Consider the following 23,668-nt stretch of genomic DNA (forward strand, 5'->3'; position numbering starts at 1 on the left):
GAATACAACATACCAACAGTCATTGCTCCTACTACAAAGCATTGAGCTCCCACACACATTTGAATCAGGTAGACAGACATTTTAGTATTCCCTCTGCTCTTCAATCTGTATGATCCATATGCAACAATAGCTGCAAAACCTGCTATTCCAATTGGGACAAATGGTGCCTCCTTAGCTTTTCGAGGAAGTTTTGATCCTGAAATCTCATCATAAGTAGAAAGAGAGACATCACTATCTGATGACATAGTAGTTGGTTGAAGTAAGAGGCTTCACAGAACAGTAGGATACTGATTCCTGCTGACACTTTAATGGCATCATTTTTCAGGATTTTAAACAGCTCAGTTGGAATTCAGTTATCTCTACTAGCCTTGTCTTCCTAAGGCTCACTTGACCTTCACTCTCCTTGATGGATAACTCTAGATCTACAATAATTTCTAGTTATAAAACTATAAAATTGTATATAACATAATTGCTAATTATTTTAATAAAATTTACATAATGTAACTAATAGTTGTTAATGTAATTATAAATTTATATGTTAACCGAATGATTCCTAGTACTCTAATAATTTATATATGACCCAATAGTGTTTTTATAATATATATGTATATATATATATATATATATGCAGAGAGAAAGAGAGAGAGTGCATGGTTGACCAGAGTCATGTATAATCTAAGTGAGATGGTTAATTCTTTCTTTACCTGCTCCTAGCTCATTTTCTTTATTCATTCTCAATTCAAACTTTAAGATAATCAATGAATATATTCTGATATTTCTACATTAATTATTAAAATTTCAATATCTTCATAATGAAATAATTAGCACTGAAACCCTACTCTAAATTATTAAACATTATTAATTTAATAGATTTAAGAAAACTTTTTCATGAGAAATTTCTTTTCTCTCTCTTTTTCTTTATATGTGTGTGCACATACATATATATTTATGTGTATATTTGTTGTTATTTGTTCATTTTAGTTATGTCCCACTCTTTATGACCCCTTTGAGGTTTTCTTGGCAAAGATACTAGAGTGGTTTTGCCATTTCCTTCTCTAGCTCCTTTTACAGATGAGGAAACTAAGGTAAACAGAGGTAAGTGACTTGCCAAGAGCTATACTTGTCTATGTAAGTGTCTGAGGCCAGATTTGAATTCAGGGATATAATTCTTCCTAGCTCTAAGCCAAATATTCTATCCAGTGTGTCACCTAGCTGCCCAAATATACATAGACATAGAGATAGTTATATAGATATCAAGAGCCCTTTCCCCAATTGCTTAGGCTTAAATATAAATCAGAATTACTGGATATTCTATTTACCAACAATGCAACAGACAAGGCACAGATAATTATTTCCGACATGTCCACAGTGAGAAATAGAATAGCCAAAGTCATCATTAACCATCATTATAACTTCTGACTTCTCAATTCGGGAAACAATTCTATCATTCAGTTCTCTCGATGTCTCCTCTCAAAAATTCACTTCATTAGGAGCTAGGTGGCTCAGTGTATCCACTGAGAGATTCAGGCTTAGAGACAAGGGGGCCTGGGTTCAGATCTAGCCTCAGACATTTCTTAGCTGGGTGACCCTGGGCAAGTCACTTAACCTCCATTGCCTAGCTCTTAGGGCTCTTTTGCCTTGGAACCAACATACAGTGTTGATTTGAAGAAGAAAAGTAAAGGTTCTTTTTTTATTCTCTTCAAGTTTCCTCACAGGAGAAGAGTTAAATCCAGTTTTCTGAAAAAACAAATTCTCTTAGTTTCTTTTTCTGTCCTTTCCAGTCATCAGTGTTAATAATATTTCCTAACAGACTCCTCATAGACAGCTAAATGGTCACTTCGAGATTCATTTGCTCCTTAAAGATGTAGAAATCAAATACTGAGGAATTGCCACTGGGATAAATCAAAGTCCTTGTTTTGTATGCAGGAATAAGGTTTGGATAGGGTTAACTTCTGTAAAGGTATAGCTTCTAAGGAGAAGGATTAGACTCCCTATTCTCATATTTTTCACCTTCTTCAACTTAAAACATCCCACTCTCTGCAGGATTCCAAGGACAAATTACTTAAGGCTTCAGACTAGGCTCAAATAAGGGGAGGAGAGTACAAAAGACACTTGACAAATACTATCAAACATGCATGAAGTCGTAATTTATTCCTGCGCATGAAAAGGATGTTAACCATAGAAGACTCAGAGTGTACATTAATAGGACAATGTAAAGCAGATTCAGTAGCTTTTACGATTACTGTTACAATCTTCTGGGATGCTGAGATAAATGGTGTGAAAACAAATCTTTCTCACCTGTAAATAAGACTCTTAATAGCACTTGCCAAATAGGGTTGCTGCAAAGATCACATGAGATATCATTCATGTGCTTATGTCCCCACAATCCTTCCAAAATTTGTCATTTTCCTCTTTTGTCATCCTTGCTAATGTGGTAAGTATAAAGTAGGCAGCTAGGTGGCACACAGTGGATAGAGTGCCAGACTTAGAGTCAGGAAAACTCATCTCCCTGAGTTCAAAACTGGTCTCAGACACTTTACTAGCTGTGTGACCTTGGACAAGTCACTAACCCCTGTTTGTCTCCGTTTCCCCATCTGTCAAATGAGCTGGAGAGGGAAATGGCAAACCACTTTTTGCCAAGAAAATCCTAAATGGGGTCATGAAGCATTGACTATGACTGACCAACAACAATAATGGGATGTTTGAGTTGCTTTGTTTGCATTTTTCTAATTACTAGTGATTTGGGACATATTTTCATATGGTTATTGATAGCTTAGATTTCCTTCTTTGAAAACTACTTGTCATATAATTTTTTTAAAACCTTTACCTTTCATTTTAGAATCAATACTGTATTTTGATTCCAAGGCAGAAGAGTGGTAAGGGATAGGCAATGGGGGTTAAGTGACTTGCTGAGGGTCACATAGCTAGGAAGTGTCTGAGGTCAAATTTGAACCCAGGACCTCTAGACTTATCTCTCAATCCACTGAGCCACCCAGTTGCCTCTTGTCATATTCTTTGATTAATCGTTAACTGAGGAACAGTTCTTAGTCTTATAAATTTGAATAAATTCTTTATATAGGATATGAACCTTTATCAGAAAAACTTTCTGCAAAGGTTTTTTTTTCCTCCCAGTTAGCAGTTTCCCTTCTAATTTGTAACTGCGTTAGATTTGTTTAATATGTGGGATCTTAAATACAACAATTAATTTAATGATAAGGTGAAAGAAGTAACAATAATGATGATAATGATAATAACATCCCAGGTACCCACATAAATCAAATTCAGGAAAAATAAATATATCATGATCTGTATGCATAACACCAAAAATTGAATGTTAAGGGCAACGAGGTGGCATAGTGGCTAGGGTGTCAGGCCTGGTGTTGAGAGGACCTGGGTTCAAATATGGCCTCAGACACCTCCTAGCTATGTGACCCTGGGCAAGTCACTTAACCCCCCACTGTCTAGCTCTTAGTGCTCTTCTGCCTTGGGACTAATACACAATATTAATTCTAAGACAGATGGCAAGGGAAAAAGAGAAAGAATGTAGGAAAAGAGTTAGGGAAGTTTGGTTGTAATTTTAGTGCTAGAAGGGATTTTCAGAGATCATCTAGTCTAACTCCCTGGTTTTACAGATGAGAAAATTGACTCCCACAGAGATGAAATGACTGAAGTGGCTTGCTATTTCCTTCTCCAGCTCATTTGACAGATGGGGAAACTGAGACAAACAGGGTTAAGTGACTTTCCCAGGGTCACACAGTTGGTTAGATGTTGTATTTCATCTGTCTTTAATGCTGCATTTTAATTTGGATCTCTCTGACTCCAGACCTGGGGCTTTATGCACTGTGCCACCTGACTGCCCATTCATATACACACATTTCATATGTGTGTGCATGTGTAATCTTTGACAACTCATTTATCTGAGTTATGAGTCTGCTGCTGTGAAAAACAATTATTGAATTGTCTATCTTGAAAGCTCACTTGTCTGGGATATAGGTTCTAAGAGAAGTAGTTTCTGAAATTAAGCCTGATAGTTCTCATTTAATTGTGATAATTGCTCATTTAAATGTGATAAGCCATAGAATTCCAGATTGGATGGAGAAAACAGTGTGTCTCAGTGATCTCAGTATGAAGATTTAAAGAACTAAAGAACTTCTAGATTTATAGCTGGGAAAATACATATTTCAGAAATATATTCTACAGTTATAGGTCACATATAACTTTTAAAAATTATTGTTGTTCAGTCATTTCAATCATGCCTGACTCTTTAAGGCTCTATTTGAGGTTTTCTTGGTCAAGATACTAGAGCGGTTTGCCATTTCCTTCTCCAGCTCGTTTTGCAGATGAGAAAACTGAAGTAAAAAGGGTTAAGTGACTTGCCCAGGGCCACACAGCTAGTAAGTATCTGAAGTCTGATTTGAACTCAAGGAGATGAGTCTTCCTGACTTGGGGTCAGTTCTTCTAACCATCGTGCCACCTAGCTGCCCCATATGTAATTTACCTGATCATAGAAAATGAATCTTGATTTCTAAGTATAATCTTCGTTGCTAAGCATCATAAATTAAGGTGAGATCATTTGCAGAGAGCACCCAGAATTTGAATATAAAACGATAAGAGAGGGAAAGAACAGTTTTCTTTCTAATTGTCCTCCATAATTGTCCCTTGCTGTTGGGCAGATTGGTTGGTGAGGCAACACTGGAGTGTTCTCTATTGCCCTCCTGGTGCTGTAAGGTAGAAAGACTATAGACAATGGACTATGTTCTCCATCATTATTTGCTAGTGAGAAGAAAAGGAAAGACAAAATACACTTTTGCCTTGTCACTTGTTGTTGACAAGAGGTGAAGAAGGAGAAGAAGGATGCTACAAAGCAACAGAGGTGAAAAAGCTTTTTGCCAATGTTAGGATAAAGGGGTTTTTCCCTAAAAAAGTTTAATATTATTTCATCTGAAGGCATCATTAAGACTGAAACTGGAAGAGATGGATACCATAGTTGCGATTGACTAGTAACAGATCAGCTTGGAAGCAATCAGTGAAGTGACCCATCAGATTTACTAGTTTGTCTGAGAAGATGGACCTGGTGAGGTGTTAGTTAAACATGATATGGATCAATTCACCTTCACAGTGGAAGTTTGCCAAGGAATTTTTATAGTTCCTGAGTCTGAAAGATGACAAAGAAGTTTATGTTTCTGAATTGATCCTGTACTGAGCACATGAGTTTTCTTCTTTCATATGCTTCTCTATCATATTTCTTTAAGTATGTACCCATTCTTACACATTAGTACATTGGTGGAAGTATGTGATCCAGGGTTATGTTCCAAATTCTTTCCTTCCCTTCTATTTATTGAGAAGGTAAGTGATATGAGGTCAATTATACATGTGAAATCATGCAAATAATATTTCCATTACCTATGTTTTCTCTTAATGAGCTTTGCTATCCTCAGTTCCTTAAGTTTCATTGCCTTTCATCTTCTCTCTTAGCTCAAAAGTGCTTTTGAAATTAGAGGGGAAAACTGAAGAGTTCTTTTATGCAAAACCCATCCCGTAAAAACAAACAAAAAGGCCTTTCAGAAACAAGACTAACACTGAGCACAGGCATGGCATTAAATTGTTGAGAGGTGCCTGACAAATCCCTCTGCTTGAATAGGATTTCTCCAAATAGGTGCCACCGAGATTCCCCCATGAGTGATTTACTCTTTAGGAATAAAAATTATCTTCTTAAAACACATTTCTTGAAAGAGGAGCAACACACTGAACTATTATTAGTCACTCATATCTTGGTATAAATTAGCATATAAGATTTATATGCTTGATGGGGCTGAAAGTGACCTAAGGATGACTTCATCTAAACTTTTCCTTTTATAAATGAGAAAACTGAGATTCAAAGAGAAGTGATTCACAGAGTGCCTATGTAAGTTACTGAAACTAAGTTCAAGAACACCAATTTCCTGACTCACAGAGGATGGCTATGATTGGACATTATTGGACATATATTAACTTATTAGCCTAAGAACTTAACTAGGTCAAATTTTTATATTACCTTAAAATAATAATATACATAACTATAATATAATAAAACAGATGACATATGTATAATATATTAAAATAAAATATACACGTGGAAAATAATAACTAGTATTTATATAGTGCTTTATGGTTTGCATAAAGCTTAATATTTCTCTCTTCCATCTTGCCAAGGAGATGTTATTAGTAGAAATTCCAGTTTCTGGAAGGTATCTTGGGTCAGGGACCCTTTTGGTGTCTCTTAGATCACCCCTTATAAGTAATAAAAGAATGAAGGGGTCCCACATACCTCCTCTCTCTGATCTGCAAGGAAGGCTCATGGTTAGAGTTTTTGTGGATCATGTTTCTATCTTGTCCAGGCTTCCAAGACATTTAGTGGCACAGAGGTTCTGTCTGTTTGCATTATTCACATCCTCATGAGGCAAGGAGATTCGATTACCCAGTAGCCTAGTCTTTGAAACCATCTCCTTTTCCTCTCTCTGCTTCCCCTGGCCCCTTCCTTTTCAAAGCCTTGGCCAGCCTCTGCAGTCCTACAGACTGCCCCAGATATGATGCTGGGAAATGAACTCATGATTCTGAGCTATGAGATCTGAACTGGGGAGATGAAGGAAGAGAATACTTCTTTACTCAGGAGTGACAAGAGGAACTTCAGGAGTTTGCAGAAATTGTCCCCAATAACAAGGAAAATTGAATAGATTACATGAGATCCCATAAAGCACCAGTTCCCTGGCTGGAGTCACTACTCCCTTTAGACTGTAGCCCTTCCCCCAGTAAATGACATTCTACCTATTTCCAAGGCCTGCTTGAAGATGAAATACAAGGCAGGTCGGAGGTGGAGAGAGAAGGGGAGAAGTCTCCAAAAAATGAATTATGTATAGCCTGGGCTTGGCACCCTCCCTAAGAGCTGGTGCTCATGTATTCCTCCTCAGGCAGGCAGTTTCTCAGTCCGTCAGGTCCCTGTCCGGGCTGCATCTCCTGCATCATCTGGGTGTCCTCCACAACTGTGAAGGGACACAGACCCTTCCTCAACCCCAGACCACGTGCCAGGAGCTGAGTTTATAATCCAAGCTTCTTTTTGCAAGACCTGACTAAGAAAGGGAAGCAACCATGGCCAAAGATGAGGAGGAAGACAAGGGGAAGAAGAAGAAGAAGAAGAAGGGTGCTGAACCAGAGAAACCCAAAAGAAGTCTCAAAGGTACCTCTAGGCTTTTCATGGGCTTCCGGGATAGGACGCCCAAGATATCCAAGAAAGGCCAGTTCAGAAGTGCCTCACACTTCTTATGGAGTCTCAACAGAGGACCACAGAAGACAAAGAGGAAGAAGAAGGCCAAGACTGTCCTACAATCCACCTCCAAGTTGATGACGCAAATGCGGGAAGGCAAGAGGAAGAAGGCGATGAAGGAGAAGAAGCCGTCCTTTATGGTGATCCGTTTCCCTGGCAAAAGAGGCCGAGGGAAGCTAAAGCCCCGAGCTCAAGTCCTGAGCAAGGCATCCACCTCCATTAACTGGTTGACCAAAAGGTTCCTCATCAAAAAGGCAGAAGAGTCAGGAAGTGAGCAGGCTTCCTTGGACGCCTGGCTCAATCGCTCCAGCTCTCGCTTTGGTTCTCAGAAGCTTCCATTCCCTTCGGGGGCTGACATCCTAAGACGAGAAGGGAGGCTGAGGAGGTTCCCCAGAGGCCGAAGCTTATACGAGTCAGGAGAAACCATTGGCTTCCTTCCCTTTGAGACAGAAGAACCCTTCCAACAGTCTGGATCAAGGAAGTCCTTCTATGGGCTGGAAGGCTTTCAGGACTTGGGGGAATACTATGACTACTACCGTGAAGGAGATGATTACTATGACCGTCAGTCACTCCATCAATATGAGGAACAAGAGCACTACCGCACACCCTGGGGCTATTATGGATCAGAGTGGCCCGAGTATGGCGAATATTACTACGGGTATCCTGTCCGAGACCCTTATGAATATTATGATGATGAATATTATGACAGTGATTACTATGATCATGATTTCTACGGTCCTGGTTATTATGGTGATGATTACTACCCGGATGATTACTACTACCTTCCCTATAGCTTTGACTATGGCTATGATGACTATGCACCCCCTTATGCTCCACCTTCTGGGTATTCACCCTACAGTTACTATGAGGGTTATGAAGAACCATCATATCCTTACAACTATTACTGGGGACCTTACAGTCCTTTTGATGAGGCAGGGTACTATCCCATCCCAGGAGGACATGATGCCATTTATCCCCCCGAAGTCCCTTTTCCATACCCTGAGGTACCCCCCTTTGATTATGCCTGGGAACCTCCCATCCCATCCCCCCATAATCCCTATGCCTACCCCATGGATGACATCATGGAGTTGGAAGAAGGAGAGCAAGAAGAGGAACCAGGGATTGAGCAGAAGGGTTATACTTTCAAGCCACCCAGCACATCCTTCTTCGAACAGCAGGGCATGGAGAAGTCGGCAACCTCCAAGTTGTCCTTGATCAGGAAGTTCCGACTCTTCCCTCGACCCCAAGTGAAAATCTTCGGCAAAGAGAAACTGGATGTGCCCCTGCCTCCTTCCCTGGACATCCCACTCACCACTGATGAGCAGGAGGAAGAGGAAGAAGAGGAAGAAGACCAATATCCACCAGTCTCTATGCCTTACACCCCATACCTCCACCCGTTCTATGCTAGCTTCCTGTCTCCCCGAGACCGAAATGTCCAGAGAGCCCTGTCAGCCTTTAGGATGAGGAGAGACCTGGGCTTCCACAGAGAGCTGGGCAGGCCCTCTCCACCAGCAACATCACTTGCCCGATTCATAAAGAAAACTCTTTCAGAAAAGAAACCTATTCCAAAATATGGTGGCAGTGCTCGCCAAAAGGACACAGGCTCATTCCGGAGGCCACCCGTGAGGGAGGCAGCCTACAAGCGCTTTGGCTATAAGCTGGCAGGCATGGATCCGGACAATCCTGCCACACCAGTGACCCTGAGGAAATTCCGTGGCCCTACCACTAACAACAACAACTCCCAGGTTGTGCCTCCCTTGTCTCCATCCCCGGTGCCTTCCAGGAAGAGCGTCCTCATCTCTCCACCCCCCCTGAGGAAGAACGAGAACCCAGATGTCAACTCTTCCCTCTGGTCCTTCTTACCGAACCTTTCAACAGGCCCTAAGCAAGCATCTCCCTATGGCTCCTCTCCCTATGGATCCTTCCGCCAAGAACCACCCTCACGCCAGCCTTCCCTTCATCAGACGCCTTTATCTCCCCCGGGACACCCTGCCCTCAGGCCACAGTCTAGCTGGTGGAGTTTCATCGAACCACCATCTGTATCCAGTTTTCCAGAGCCTGAGCTTAATCCATATCCATTGTGGTTTGGGGGACCCCCAAGCAGGCCCCCGACTCCTATTCCTTCAATTCGGTCATCTCTGAGGAGACCAGGTGCCCTAGGCTTACAGGCACCCCCTGTGAGGGCACCAATGGCCCCTGGAGACCTACTGGGATCCCCTAGAGCACCCCGACACCTTCCTCCCTCTCCACAGCCATCCCTTAGGAGTTTCCGTAGTACAGGGATTCGTTCCCCACTGAGGCCCTCTTCTCCGCAGCTCTCCGTCCATTCTGCTCCTTCAATGATCTATAGCCCAAGACCCAGAAGGCCCTCTTTCTCACCTCCGCTGGGGGCCAAAGGCTCTAGCCGTCACCCCTCGCTCAGGGAGCCTCCCTCCCCAAATCCATCACTCAGTCGTTTTGGGCCTCATTCCCCACATTTGGGGTCCCCTCATCTTCCTCCTAGAGGCGGGAGCCAGAGGCTTCCCTCACCCCCACCAGGCCGAAGCCTGAGGCGCCGGTCCCTTAACCTACCTAGGAAACTTCCCCGCACCTGGAACCGACTGAGCGAGCCTCCCACCAAGGCAGTGAAGCCCCAGGTGCATCTTACACTCCAGAGGTCGTCCCGTAGACGGGTCCCTCCGCAGCCCCCTCCAGGCCCCTGGAGTGGAGATGGGGCCATGCCGGATATACCTCACAGACAGGACAGCCGCCGCTCACTAGGCAGGCAGCCTCCACCTTGGTTGCCCCCACCGTTAGCACCAAGCTGGGATGTGGACCTTCCTCCCATCCAGCGCCCACCATCCCCTTGGCCCGGCCTGACTGGTAGCCGGCGAGGGTTCTCCAAGAGACGCCGACCACCATCTTCATTTTACAGACCCTTCTTCCAACATGGCGGTCATCCCATACCTGGACCTGCCCATCCTCCATCTCCTGTTTTCCGAGAGAGAGATGACGACTCAGAACATGTTATCCTGGGTAGGCTTCAAGAACCGGGGCCTGGCCAGGCCTCTAAATCATCAAATGAAGTACCCATGAAGCCTGAAAAAGAGGAAGGCGTCGATCCATCCATCCCTAAGCCCTCTCCAGGCTCCATCTCTCTCCCCCCCAGGGTCTCGGAGAAACTGTCCCCAGTGCTCATGAAGGAGCGGAAGGTACTCAGGAGTAGTTTCTCTTACCCACTGATTGCCTCACCTCGTTCCACATGGCCCAGTCCTCGCCGGTGGGCATCCTTACCCAAGTCGCTGGCCCAGGCAATACCTACTGGCATCCGAGAGAAAGGAGAACGAGGTCCATCAAGGCCCGGACGCTTCGCAATCGTCATGCCTCGTGTTCAGAAGATGAGCTCCTTCCAGCAGGTGACCGTGATGCCCCAGCAGCTACAAACCAGACAACCGACAGGGCCGGCGCAAGGCCTATCCAAGACCCAGAAGTCTAAGTGGGTGCACGTCTCAATGTCAACCAAGACCTTTCGACGATGGCCCAGGGCAACCACAGAGACCTTGACCCATTATGTGTCTTGTGAAATGTCCCTTCAGTGCCATGCCTTCAAGGGACCATGGGAGAAAGAAGTCCCAGTGAGCTGGAAGAACAAGGTAAGGACAAGCTCTCGGTATATTTCTATAGAAGGATGTGTGGTTTTAGCAAAGTTGGAAGGTAGATCCAATGATCCGTACCCCTTGACGGAGGATCCTAGTTTGAAGAAACAGTCAGCCTCCACTCCAACTATTTCCCTTTTTTTTCCTTTGGAAAAGGAACCCCAAACTGTTTAGCCTGCTCTCATGTGAAGCTCCTTCCATAAGGAAGCTATTCCATAAATGGGGAGTTCACAGGAGGCCTTTTAAAGTTCCATTCAAACTGATAAATCCCAGCAATGTGGCTGCATGAAAAGGGCAGTGATTGTGGAGGCAGGAGACCTGGATTCAAGTTCTTATTCTAAAATTGATTATGGGGGCAGCTAGGTGGCTTAGTGGATAGAATGCCAGGCCTGGAGGTGGAAGGTCCTGCGTTCAAATCTGGACTTAGATACTTCCTAGCCATGCATCTCTGGGCAAGTCACTTCATTCCAATTGCTGAGTCCTTAGCACTCTTCTGCCTTAGAACTGATACTAAAATAGAAAAAAATTAAAAATTAAAAAAATAATAAAACTGATGAATGGTGGACATTAGTCATTGGTCCCTCCAAATCTCAGTTTTCTCATTTGCAAAATGGAGACTACTTGCACTAACTACCTTTCCAAGTGATAGCAAAGAGAATGCTTCGTAAATCTTAGAGGGCTTTAGAAATATGAATTGCTATTATTCTTACCCATTCAGTCCTTCGCTGGTCATGATGGGAAAAAAGAGAAGGCATAGCGACTGCCCTCAGAGGGCTTAGTCGGGTTAGGAAAAAGAGTCACACAAGTGAAAAGAACAGTGTAGGATATAAGCAAGTATTAGGTTATAAAATCCTGTCCTGTGTGCTATACAACTTGAAATAATGGGCTAAAGAAATGAGGGCTAATGTGGTCAGGGAAGGCTTCGTGGAGGAGCCGAGACTTAACCTTAGCTTTAAGGAAATGGGAAGATTTAGAAGGAATGGGATCAAAAAGGAAACAAAAGAGAGGATTCTTGTATCTTTTTGTGTGGTAATAATAAGAATATTTACATAAATGCTTTAAATTTGGGAGAGTGTTTTATAAAAGCTATTTCATTTAATCCTCACAACAATCTCAGGAGCTGGGACTACTATGATCCCCATTTTACAATTGAGGAAACTGAGGCAGACAAAGGATAAATGACTTGTCCAAGCTGGGACTGAACACAGATCTTTCTGATTCTAGGACTAGTTCTCTATACAGGGTACCACCTAGCTATGTGGTAGGAGATGGTCTGAGCTCCTAGAAACTGCCCAGAAGAAGTTCTGTGTGTCCCGAGAATGAGGTCTTTCCTCAGCTTGGCTGCCTCATCTGACAACGTCATAGGTGTCCTCTCTGGGTAGCCACCTGATCTTCTCAGAACCAGTGTGTTTACCCCTCCCCTCAGGCCCCCAAGGCTGAGTATCAAGTTCTAGGAGCCTCATGGTCTTGGCCACCCTGGCTGGTGAGGCCAGAACTCAGGATGCCAGCGGTCCTGGCCTGGTCTAGGAAATAGCAGCAAGGCAGACAATTCTTGGCAGCAAGAACTAGACTGGGAGGAGGGATGGTCACCAGAGTCCTCCCCTGGGGCTGATTCCTTCCTCTGCCATAAGGCTGGGGGAGGTGGAGGCAGGCAGCTTATTTCTATCCCAATCGGTCGCCTCCCTCCTCTCAGACCAGTGCCTGACTCGGGCTGCGGATGTCCGGAAGCAGTGGGTTCCCAGAAGGGCTTCCTTACGATGGCGGCCCACCCTACAACAGCCAAAGGCCGTGGGGTCCTGCGTTCTGTGTTTGATGCGACTCTTCTAGATAGGTGTGCCAACCGCCCATGGCTTTGGGGCAAGGATGCGTGGCAGCGCCCACGGTGGGCACTGATCACCTTGGAATACGTGAGTGCTGAATTATTTAGGTGGCAGCAGCAGTAGCTGAGAAGGTTCTCCCTGGCTTGTGGCCAAGGGTTTTTGAGTTTTCTCTTCTCTGTGCCCTGCTTGTCAAGAGCAACCTCTGAGGAACTGTGGCTGGGAGGGAAAGAAAGTCATGTTGTTCCACCCACTCCCCAGCCTCTGGCCAGGAAGGCACGGACTCCACCACCAGGAAGAGAGCTGGGGAATAGCTCCTCCTGCCCCTGATCTCAGGATCTAAGAAAACTATTCTCCACCAGCTTCTGCTGAGAAAATTCTCACCCTCATGATGCTAGGGAGGGGGGGTATAGCCAGACAGGGGGTGCCCACCAGAGCAGGCACCCCCTCTCTATAGACCAAAAGATCTAGGGCTGGTCTGTTCCCTTGGTTTGGTTGTAGACAAGTGTTTGTATGATGGTGGCACCCATGTTTGGGAAAGGCATGAGTGGGGGGTCTTTAAGGAATAACTGGGTACATGTGTATGCCAAGGATCACAATGCCAGTAAACACATGTCTATATTGCATTGTGCCAAGGTTATGTGAATGAAATATAAGGGTTGTAGAGGGGGTAAGTGTGCATATGACATTGCATGTTGGGGCCATATGTGGTATGTATGCTGTATGTAGAGTTTACAGACATGCTTCCATATTCATATGCTTGCTAATATGTTAATGTGGCGTGTACATGTGTATGATTTGAGAGGTAGGGGTGTTTAAACATTTAAAAAATACTTTAGAAGGTGAGGAGATAAGGCCCCTTTCTCCATCGCCTCATGTCCTCATTATTCCTTTCTATGATCTAAATTCTTTTGTAAGGTTTCTGGGCTCCTTTCCAGAGTCTCCTATACTCAGCCCTTCTACCTGCTCCAATAAACTTTCTCCAAAATATTCTCCTCTCCCTTCCATTCTACCAGACCTCCTTTTGCCTCGTCTTATCTCTCTTTCAAACCGTCTCTCTTCCTATTTCTATCTCTCTCATTCACGCATAAACTCAACTAGGGAGGAGGGAGCCAGAGAGTCCTTTTGCCATGCTCAATGATCCCACTTGGGGCTCACACCCATCGGCATCACTGACCTATTCTACTTTCTCCCCCTGCCCCCACCAGGGTTGACAAAGTGAAAAATGCTGGCATGGGATTCAGGAGACCCAGTTTCTGTTTCAGGCCTCTTCTGGTGACTTCAGTTCAATTTTCCCTTGCTCGATGCCTTAACTTTCCCGTCTCTGAAATGGGAAGGCAGGTCTTAACTCCATTCTAACCCAACCTTCAGAAACCTATGATTCCAGTGCTTTGAGCTCATTCTGAGAACAGATCTATCTCTAGCCACTCCTGTTTCTCTTATTCTCCCTCTTTCTCATTGCCAGTTCCCTCTCACACCACACAGCCTAACGCAGCTGTCTTCCTCTCTTCCTGCACACAGATGCACTCCATCCGCAACCTGCCATCCATGAGATACCGGGTACCGCAGGAGGAAGATGGTGTGGAAGACATGACCCAGCTGGAGTGAGAGCCTTTGATGGGGGAAGGGGAGGGAAGATAGAAATGTTACTGGCCATTAGTGCTCCTTTGGTATGGTGACCACCTGAGTTTTCAAGGTTTGAGCATCCTGCCCCTTGCATGTTCTTCTCCCTAGGAAGCTTCACTGTAGAGATGTGTTATAACACATGCAATTTTCCTTACAAAATAAATACTTAGGCTCCTTGGAGAGTATATTTTCTATGAGCCTGTTTTCTTACCAGTAAAATACTGCTTATGTCACTGACCTCACAGGATTATGGAAAGCACTTTACAAGACTAAAAGACTATCACAAAAAATTGATGCTAAAAAGGGTACCATGTCATGCCCCCATAGATGATGTCTTCTGAGCAGCTACCTACCTTGGCTACCCTTGATTCCAGTTCTGTCCAGTTCTGCCCCAGCAGCTGGAGTGGGAGGAAGGTCCTCTACCTACACAGGATGGATGCGAATGACATCATAGAATCTTAGAATCCCTTTAGACAACATTATGGGAGGCAGCATGTTGTAATGGAAAGAACTGGACTTGGGAATCAGGAGACCTGGGTTCTAATCCTGATTATTCCAAATTCCTTGAGTCAATTGGGCAAATCACTTACCTTCTCTGGGCTTCAGTTTCCTCATCTGTAAAATGAGGGGTTGAAATAGATGAATCCTAATATTCCTTTCAGCTTTAACATTCTACACTTCTGTGATTCACCCAGTCCAACCCACATGTGAAGTATGAGTCCTCTCCACAGCACCTTGGACAGCCACTGTTTAAATACCTTCAGCAGCAGGGAACTTACTGCCTGGTAAAACAGACCATTTCATTGTGTGCATCATGGCATCACTTGTCAGAATTTTCTTCATTAAATTAAGTCAAAATCTGTGTTCCTCTAACTTTCACCCAGTGGTCTTATTTTTGCGCTCTGGGGCCCCTTCTCTTGGTTTTCCTGAGACACTCTTCTCTGCTAGTTCTCTTAGCTCTTTGGTCATTCCTTCTCACTTTCATAAGCTGGATTTTCATCTATGTCATGTTCCTTAACTGTGGCTATACCCCCAGGGTGTTGTCCTAGGCCCTCTTCTCTTTTTTCTCTATATTCTCTTCACTTGATCATCTCATCAGTTCCCCATGGATTTAAATATCATCTCTATAGACGTTGTCCTCCTGAGTTCAAATCTGGCCTGAGATACTTACAAGTCATGTGACCTTGGGCAAGTCACTTAACCTGCTCGCCTCAGTTTCCTCATCTGTCAAATGAGCTGGAGAAGAAAATGGCAAACCATTCAAGTATCTTTGCCAAAAAAAACCAACCCAAATGGGGATCATGAAGAGTTGGACATGACTGAAAACAATGGAACGTGGAAGTCACCCCCAGATCTATATGTCCATCCCCGACTCCTAGTCCAACATCATGACCTACCCATTGGACATTTCAGACTGGATGTTCCATAGGCATCTCAAACCCAATATGTCCAAAACAGACTCCTCTTTAAGGAGTTTCACTTTCGCCTTTGCGTTCCAATTTAGCACAGTATTCAGCACATATGAGGCATTTAATTAATACTTATTGGTCAATCGATTGCCAATCAATTATAAATTACATATTAAGTGTCTGCCATGTACTAGGGGCATGAGAGGAGACAGAGAAGGATGAATCATAGCCCCTTTCTTCAAGGAGTTTATACATAATCTAGTTTGTTGTTGTTAAGTCATGTCTGACTCTTTATGGCCCATGGATCATAGCATGCCAGGCCCTTCTGTCCTCTTATCTCCTGAGATCTGTCCAAGTACATGTTCATTGTTTCCATGACACCATCTATTCATCTTAACCTCTTCTGCCTCCTTCTCCTTTTGCCTTCAATCTTTCCCAAAGCAGGGTCTTTTCCAAAGAATCCTGTCTTCTCATTATGTGGCCAAAGTATTTAAGCTTTAGCTTCAGTATTCTTCCTTCCAAAGAGTAGCCCGAATTAATTTCTTTAAGTATTGACTGATTTGATCTCCTTGCTGTCCAAGGGACTCTCAAAAGTCTTCTCCAGCACCATAATTTAAAAACATCAATTCTGCAGCACCAGCTTTCCTTGAAGTACAACTCTCAAAGCCATACATTGCTATCAGAAAAACCATAGCTTTGACTATATGAACCTTTGTTGGCAAGGTGATGTCTCTGCTTTCTACTATACTGCCCAGGTTTGCTATGATTTTCCTTCCAAGGATCAAGTATCTTAATTTTATGACTGCAGTCACCTGTCTGAAGTGATCTTTGAGTTCAAAAATATAAAATCTGTCACTGCTTCCATTCCTTCTCCCTCCGTTTGCCAGGAAGTGATGGAACCAGTTACCAAGATCTTTGGTTTTTTGTTGCTAAGTTTCAAGCCATCTTTTACTGTTTCCTTTTTTATCCTTGTGAAGAGACTTCTTACACAAAACACTTGGAAATCAAATGTGAGACTCTGTGACACAAGCCCTCTAGGAGCAGAGAGGAGGAAAAGTTCAGTAAGCTGAGGTATTCAGGGAAGGCTTCATGAAGGAGAGAAGAGCTGCACCTTGAAGTGAGCTAGTGGCGAAGTGGATAGATTGCTGGACTTGGAGCTGCAAAGTTCCAAGTTCAAATTCTTCCTCAGATACTTACTAGCTCTGTAAGTGTATGGGGTATTCAGAGAAGACCAGTACCTCTGGTGGGAGGGCTTGTTGAGCCCTTTCAGGGCTGTTTTCCTCCTCTGGTATCCACCTGCCATCCAGCTCTTGCCTGTGGCTCCAAGAAACTGTAGCATGGACAGCAGCCATATCCCAATAAAACTGTCTCAGCAGATCAGCAAACTAACCAGGTAACTAACAGGCCTAGTTGATGAGTTGGAGGGAGGGTGTCTACTCTAGGCATGTGAAGACTTCCTCTGGTGTAAGGGGTAGATGAAAACAATTTGTTCTAATGGTAGCAGAAGTAGATACTATGGAGGGCTTAGAGCTTGGTCAGACATTGAAGACATCAAGACCATCCTGAGCCATCATCAATCATTTTGACTTTTTTCCTACCACTGGATTTTGATGATTTTGGAAGAAAAAGTGAGGCTGAAGACTGTACAATTCTGCCTCACTTAAATCTGACTTATGTGCAAATCAAAAGACGTCATCAGTAATATAATTTTATTCCTCTTCAAGAATGAAGGACAATGAACCAATTAATTCTGTGGCCCTGGTCAGGTAGCACTTCACCTCTCTCTGCCTCACTTTCTTCATCTCTAAAATGGGAATGGTAATAACAGTTATCTCACAGAGGAGACTGGATGAAAACCAGAACCCTCTCACACCTAGCCAACTCATCCTTCACCCTTCAAATGGGGCAAGGACTTCGTCTCCACCAATGAGGAGAGAGTCTCTTACCAGTGGGTTCTGAAACAGGGATGTTTGTGTTAATGTTAGCTATTATTCGTATTCTTGTTATTGAAATTCAAGTACAATTTGAATAGGGAGGAGAGGATGCTACTTAGGCCAGGAGATGAGATGGAACAATGTGAAATAGAGAGAGTAACACACAAAATTAAATTTAGGGGTGGGGGCAGCTAGATGGCTCAGTGGATTGAGAGTCAGTCCTAGAGACAGGAGGTCTTGGGTTCAAATGTGGCCTTAAACACTTCCTAGTTGTATGACCTTGGGCAAGTTAATTGGCCCCATTGCCTAGCTCTTACCCCTCTTCTGTCTTGGATCCAGTCCCTAATATTGATTCTAAAACCAAAGGTAAGAGTTTAAAAAAAACATTAAATTCAGGGGAGAGCCAAGAGACCAGAGAGTGTTAGGAAAAAGAGAAAGATAATGTTGGAGTGGCAGAATGAAGTCCTGATGTGACAGTCACAGAGCAAGTCAAGAGACTATCTCTGTAGGAAGTGAATTAGCCAGGCCATTCTCTTCACATTCAACCTAATGTCCATGGTCATAGCTTGCCCATCCTTTGTGGAGCTTAGCTGCCAAATCAGCCCTGTCTCTGACTTCCAACCAGCCCATGACATTAGATTGAATGCTGCCAAGGTCCAAAGCTCAGAAATGAATCCCTGCTCCCCAAGGAAACAGGAGGTGGGAGAGAAGGATGCAGCAGAGAGAATGGACCAGTTAATTCATCATTCACAATGCACCATCCCAAAGTGGCTAACGATTGACAGAAGTGTGAGTTTTAGGTTCCCGAACAAGTAAGCCAGACTAATGTTTCAGGTCATTGTACACAATAATAACAATACTGGAATTCCATCCACATCACAACTCTCCCCATCATCGTGTCAAAAATTGTGGGTTGGCATAAGAAATTAAACGGGCATTTGGGGGAAGTTTTATAGAAGCCATAGCTGACACTTAAAAAGCAGCAGACAATACAGAAAAATTTTAGAAACTATGTAGCCTGTGACCAAATGCCCAACACAAATTTTGCAATAAGGTATTGAAAACACCTCATAAAAGAAAAAGAAATAGTTCAGACTTTTTCTCTGGTACAAAGGGAGGACCAAAAAATTTATACAAATTGTCCAGATCACAGGGCACCATGCCCCAAACTCTCATGATGTGAAATGGATGCCCATATTGTACAATGACCAACTGTAAATTATAGTTATTGTCAGCAATACAATGATCCAAGACAATTCCAGAGAGGACTTCTGATGAAAAATGCTATCCACCTCTAGAGAAAGAAATGATGAAGTCAGAATGCAGATCAAAGTATATTATTTTTCACTTTATTTTCTTAGTATTTTTTTGCATTGTCTTCTTCCACAACATGACCAATATGAAAATATGCATTATATGATAGCACATGTAGCCTATATCAAATTATTTACCCATCTCAGGGAGGGGAAAGGGGAAAGAGAGAGAAAGAAAATTTGGAACTCAAATTTTTAGAAAACAAATGTTTAAAATTGTTAATATATGTAATTGAAAAAAATAAAAATTCTTTAAAAGGAGGAAGAAAGGGAGCAGGACAGTTAGGTGACTCTGTATATAGAGAGCCAGGTCTGGAAATGCAAGGTTCTGAGTTCAAATCTAGCCTCAGACACTTCCTAAATATATGACCTGCACCACCTAGTTTCCCCTTAACTGCAAGTGACTATACCACCTAGCTGCCCCACATATATATTTTACATTTAAATTTAAAGTATGCTTAAGTAATATAATATCGGAACAAAGCAACAAAATAAGTAAAATGATTATAAATAAATAGATAAACTATATTTCATGTATATTTTTAAATGCAAATCATTTAATCCCTATTGCCTATCTCTTTCTGCTCTTCTGCCTTAGAACTGATAATTAGTATCGATTCTAATGCAGAAGGTAAGGTTTTAAAAAAGGGTTTAAAAAAAGTTCACCTCATCCTAATGGTCTTTCTCTTCTCTAATCTTCCAGGGACTTGCAAGAATCTGCTGTGTTGTCCAATCTGAAAACCAGATTTGAACGAAACCTCATCTATGTAAGCATCCCATTCTTGTTGCTCAAGTTCTGTATCCAAAATTGCTTTCAGGGGATGAGATATTCCTCATTCATCCTAAAGTGGAACAAGAGCTAATGACCTGGAGATATGGAGGAGAGTTTGCTCATTCCTGATTGAAGTGGTAGGAAAGGATGATTTGAATTTCTCACAATAATTACACAACATTTATTTCTTTAGATTTTTTTTCTTTCTTCTTTCTGTCTTCTTCCTCCATTCTCCCTCCTTCCTCTCTTGCTCTTTCTTCTTTTCTCCACTCTGTTCCCCTCCTTTCTCTTCCCTTCCTTTTTTCTTTTATCTCCCACTCTTCCTCCCTTCCTCCCCTTTATCTCCCTTGTTTTTACTTCCTCTTTGACCTTTCTTCCCTTCCCCCTTTTTCCTTCCAACCTTTCTTCCTTCCTTTTTCCCTCTTCTTCCCTTCCTCCCACCCTTATTTTTCCATTACCTTTTCTTTTTCCATCTTCCTCCATTCCTCTTTGTCCTCCTTTCCTCTTCCTAAAACTTCATCCTTTTTAAATATTATTTTTATTACGCAAAACATGATTCTATATTGGTCATCGTTGTAAGAGCACATTCTTACATAACCAAAACATCAAAATAAAACCATAAATACACCAATGTGAAAGACAGTCTGCTTCGATCTGCATCCATCTGACTCCAATAGTTCTTTCTCTGGAAGTGGATAGCAATCCCCATCATAAGTCCTTCAGAATTGTTCCAGATCATTGTATCGCTGAGAGTGTTATAAAAATGAGAGAGATGGTATCTTTATACTCCTAATAGGCTAGTTATTATATTGTTGTTATTAATCTGAGGAAGCTGTGTTTGGGATCCCTTGGTGGCTGGTGCAGGGACACCCATATCCTGCCACCCAGCTGGATGTTATAATAACTGCCCTTCTTGATAACAGTGCCCAGGCAGGATCCCTACAGGTCAGTGGATGGGTAACCCTTTCAGGTCCCACCTGGGGTTGATTGATTATTACTATTGGGCTCTATCAGCCTTGGATAATGTGCATCTGACTGCGTTTCTCCCTCCCCAGAGTGGTGATGGAACAACTACTCCAGGAAGGTACTTAATAAAATTTATCTATGTTGTTAATAAGGGAAAAGAATGATCAGGAACGGATTGGGAATAGGAGACCCTGTCACTAAATCTATGACACTAATCCCTCAGGACTGTAGGCTGTTCAGTAATGCTGGACTCTTGTTCTTCACCTCCTCTGGCTCAGCCTGGCCACGGCCAAACCAGAGTAAGAAAACTGTTTGGGTGCCACATATATTGATCTCTCTCTCAATTTCTTACTGCCAATTGTTATGCCAGTCCTACAGCCTTCGGGAAATACTACCCTTATCTCCTTCTGCTTCTTCTCCTTCCCTCTTCCTGGTCCCCCTCCACCTCCAGGGCCCGGGAAACCTAAATATCTAGAGATGGTTTAAATGCCTAAATATCTAGGGAAATTCAGAGAGATTCAGAGCAACCACGGTCTGACCCACAGGTCAATCAATGTCCAAGATCAGGTTGATGTTTTAGTCAAGGATTTCAGGTCAAAGCTCTTAAACCAAAAGCTAAGGGTCCCAAAATCAAAAAGGCCCTCTCAGAACTCTCCCAGGGTATTTATACCCTCTCTGGCCAACTGCCTTTTTTTTTTTCTCTCACGGCCTCTGCGAACATTCCGAAGTCTCTAACTATCATCAAGGTGTGTCAATCAAGGTGTGACTCTCAACTCCCAGAGCTTGAATATGACAAAAGTAGCCAAGTTTTCACAGCTAATCTTCATACAATATTGCTGCCAGCATGTCCAATGTTCTCCCAGTTCTACTTATTTTGCCCTGCATCAATTCCTGCAGATCTTCCCCACTTTTTCTGAAATCATCTTGATTTCATTTTTTGATTTCATTCATTATCATTTCTTATAGCACAATCATATTCCATCACCTTCACAATATACCACAATTGGTTCAGCCATTCCCCAATTGATGGGCATCCCTTCAATTTCCAGTTCTTTGCCACCACAAAAAGAGCTACTATAAATATTTTTGTACAAATTTTCTTGTGATCTCTTTGGGATACAGACCCAGTCCCCCACTTCTTTACCAAAATAATAGCCAGACCTAACAGTACCAGATGTCAGGTCCCCCAACATCTATTCTGGTGCTTTCTTTTTTTTAAATTTTTTTTAAACCTTTAACTTCTGTGTATTGGCTCCTAGGTAGAAGAGTGGTAAGGGTGGGCAATGGGGGTCAAATGACTTGCCCAGGGTCACACAGCTGGGAAATATCTGAGGCCGGATTTGAACCTAGGACCTCCCATCTCTAGGCCTCTCAATCCACTGAGCTACCCAGCTGCCCCATATTCTGGTGCTTTCTACAATATCACAGTTGTTCTAGGCCAGCCTCTCTTTGTTGCAGACCTACATTGGTAGCATCCTCGTGTCAGTGAATCCTTACCGAATGTTTAACATCTATGGGATGGAACAGGTGTTACAATACAAAGGGCGAGCCTTGGGGGAGAATCCACCGTGAGTATCTTCTACCCTTCTAATGGTCTGGTGGGAGACTGGGGCTGGTCCTTGGGCTTTCCTTCTCCAACCATTCTGAATCCTGCTTGATTGGCCTTTAGCAAGGGTTCAGGGAAGGAGTTATTAATTCTTTTTACATCATGGACCCCTTTGGTAGTCTAGTTAAAGCTATGGGCCCCTTCTCTGAATTATGTCTTTAAATGTATAAAACAAAATACAGTACATAGGCCTAGGGAAGAGAATCAACATTTCAAAAACACCTACTATGTGCCAGGCATTGTGTTAAGGTCTTTTTTGGGTTATTTATTTATTTGTTTGTTTGCCAATTACATGTAATAACAAATTTCCACATAAGTTTTACGAAGTTATATGATCCAGATTGTCTCCCATCCTTCCCCCCTCCCAGAGCTGGCAAGCATTAAGTGCTTTCTATAAATATTACCTCATTTGATCCTCACAAAATTCCTGTAAGATTGGTGCTATTATTATCTCCATTTTACAATTGAGGAAATTAAAGCAGAGAGAGGTTAGATGATTTGCCCAGGGACACACAGCTAGTCTGAGACTAGATATAAACTCAGATTTTCCTGACTCCATGCCTGGTTTCTAACCTTGATGCTATCTAGCTGACTATTTAAAAAATAAACTGGGGTGGGGGGCAGTTAGATGGCTCAGTGGATTGAGAGTCAGGTCTGGAGATGGAAGGGCCTGGGTTCAAATATAGCCACCTTAGAACAATCACACAGTAGTGATTCTAAGACAGAAGGTAAAGGTTTAAAAAAAAAAAAAGGAAAATCATTAAAGACACTTTTAGGAGTTCATTATTCACCCCTTCCTCGAATATCTCACAAAATCTCTAATTGATAAAAAGCTAATTAAAAGGTGGTCCATCAAACTCTCAGCCCTTCTCTACTTTGTTTTAGGGGTCACATACATAGGAAAAGAACCTTTCATCCTCTTCCTTTATTATCCAAGTTTTTTTTAACATTTATTAATATTCATTTTTAACATGGTTACATGATTCATGCTCCTCCTTTCCCCTTCAACCCCCCCCCCGCACCCCCCCCCACCCATGGCCGATGCGCATTTCCACTAGTTTTGTCATGTGTCCTTGATCAAGACCAATTTCCAAATTGTTGGTAGTTGCATTGGTGTGGTAGTTTCGAGTCCACACCCCCAATCATGTCCACCCCGACCCATGCGTTCAAGCAGTTGTTTTTCTTATATGTTTCCTCTCCTGCAGTCCTTCCTCTGAATGTGGGTAGCATCTTTACCATAAATCCCTCAGAATTGTCCTGGGTCATTGTATTGCTGCTGGTACAGAGGTC

At 42.9% G+C, this 23,668-nt stretch overlaps 1 protein-coding gene across 1 annotated transcript in view; it reads left to right on the forward strand.

Moving 5' to 3' along the window:
* The first annotated feature begins 7,125 nt into the window (after positions 1-7,125).
* MYO15A (myosin XVA) overlaps positions 7,126-23,668 on the forward strand; it is a 145,247-nt gene continuing 128,704 nt past the window's right edge. The window contains 4 exon segments of the mRNA XM_044679943.1: positions 7,126-10,932; positions 14,274-14,356; positions 19,738-19,801; positions 22,231-22,340. Of these exon segments, the coding sequence (XP_044535878.1) occupies positions 7,126-10,932; positions 14,274-14,356; positions 19,738-19,801; positions 22,231-22,340 (4,064 nt within the window).

The sequence above is a fragment of the Gracilinanus agilis genome, chromosome 1 (assembly GCF_016433145.1).
Source record: "Gracilinanus agilis isolate LMUSP501 chromosome 1, AgileGrace, whole genome shotgun sequence".
Taxonomy (NCBI): Eukaryota; Metazoa; Chordata; class Mammalia; order Didelphimorphia; family Didelphidae; genus Gracilinanus; species Gracilinanus agilis.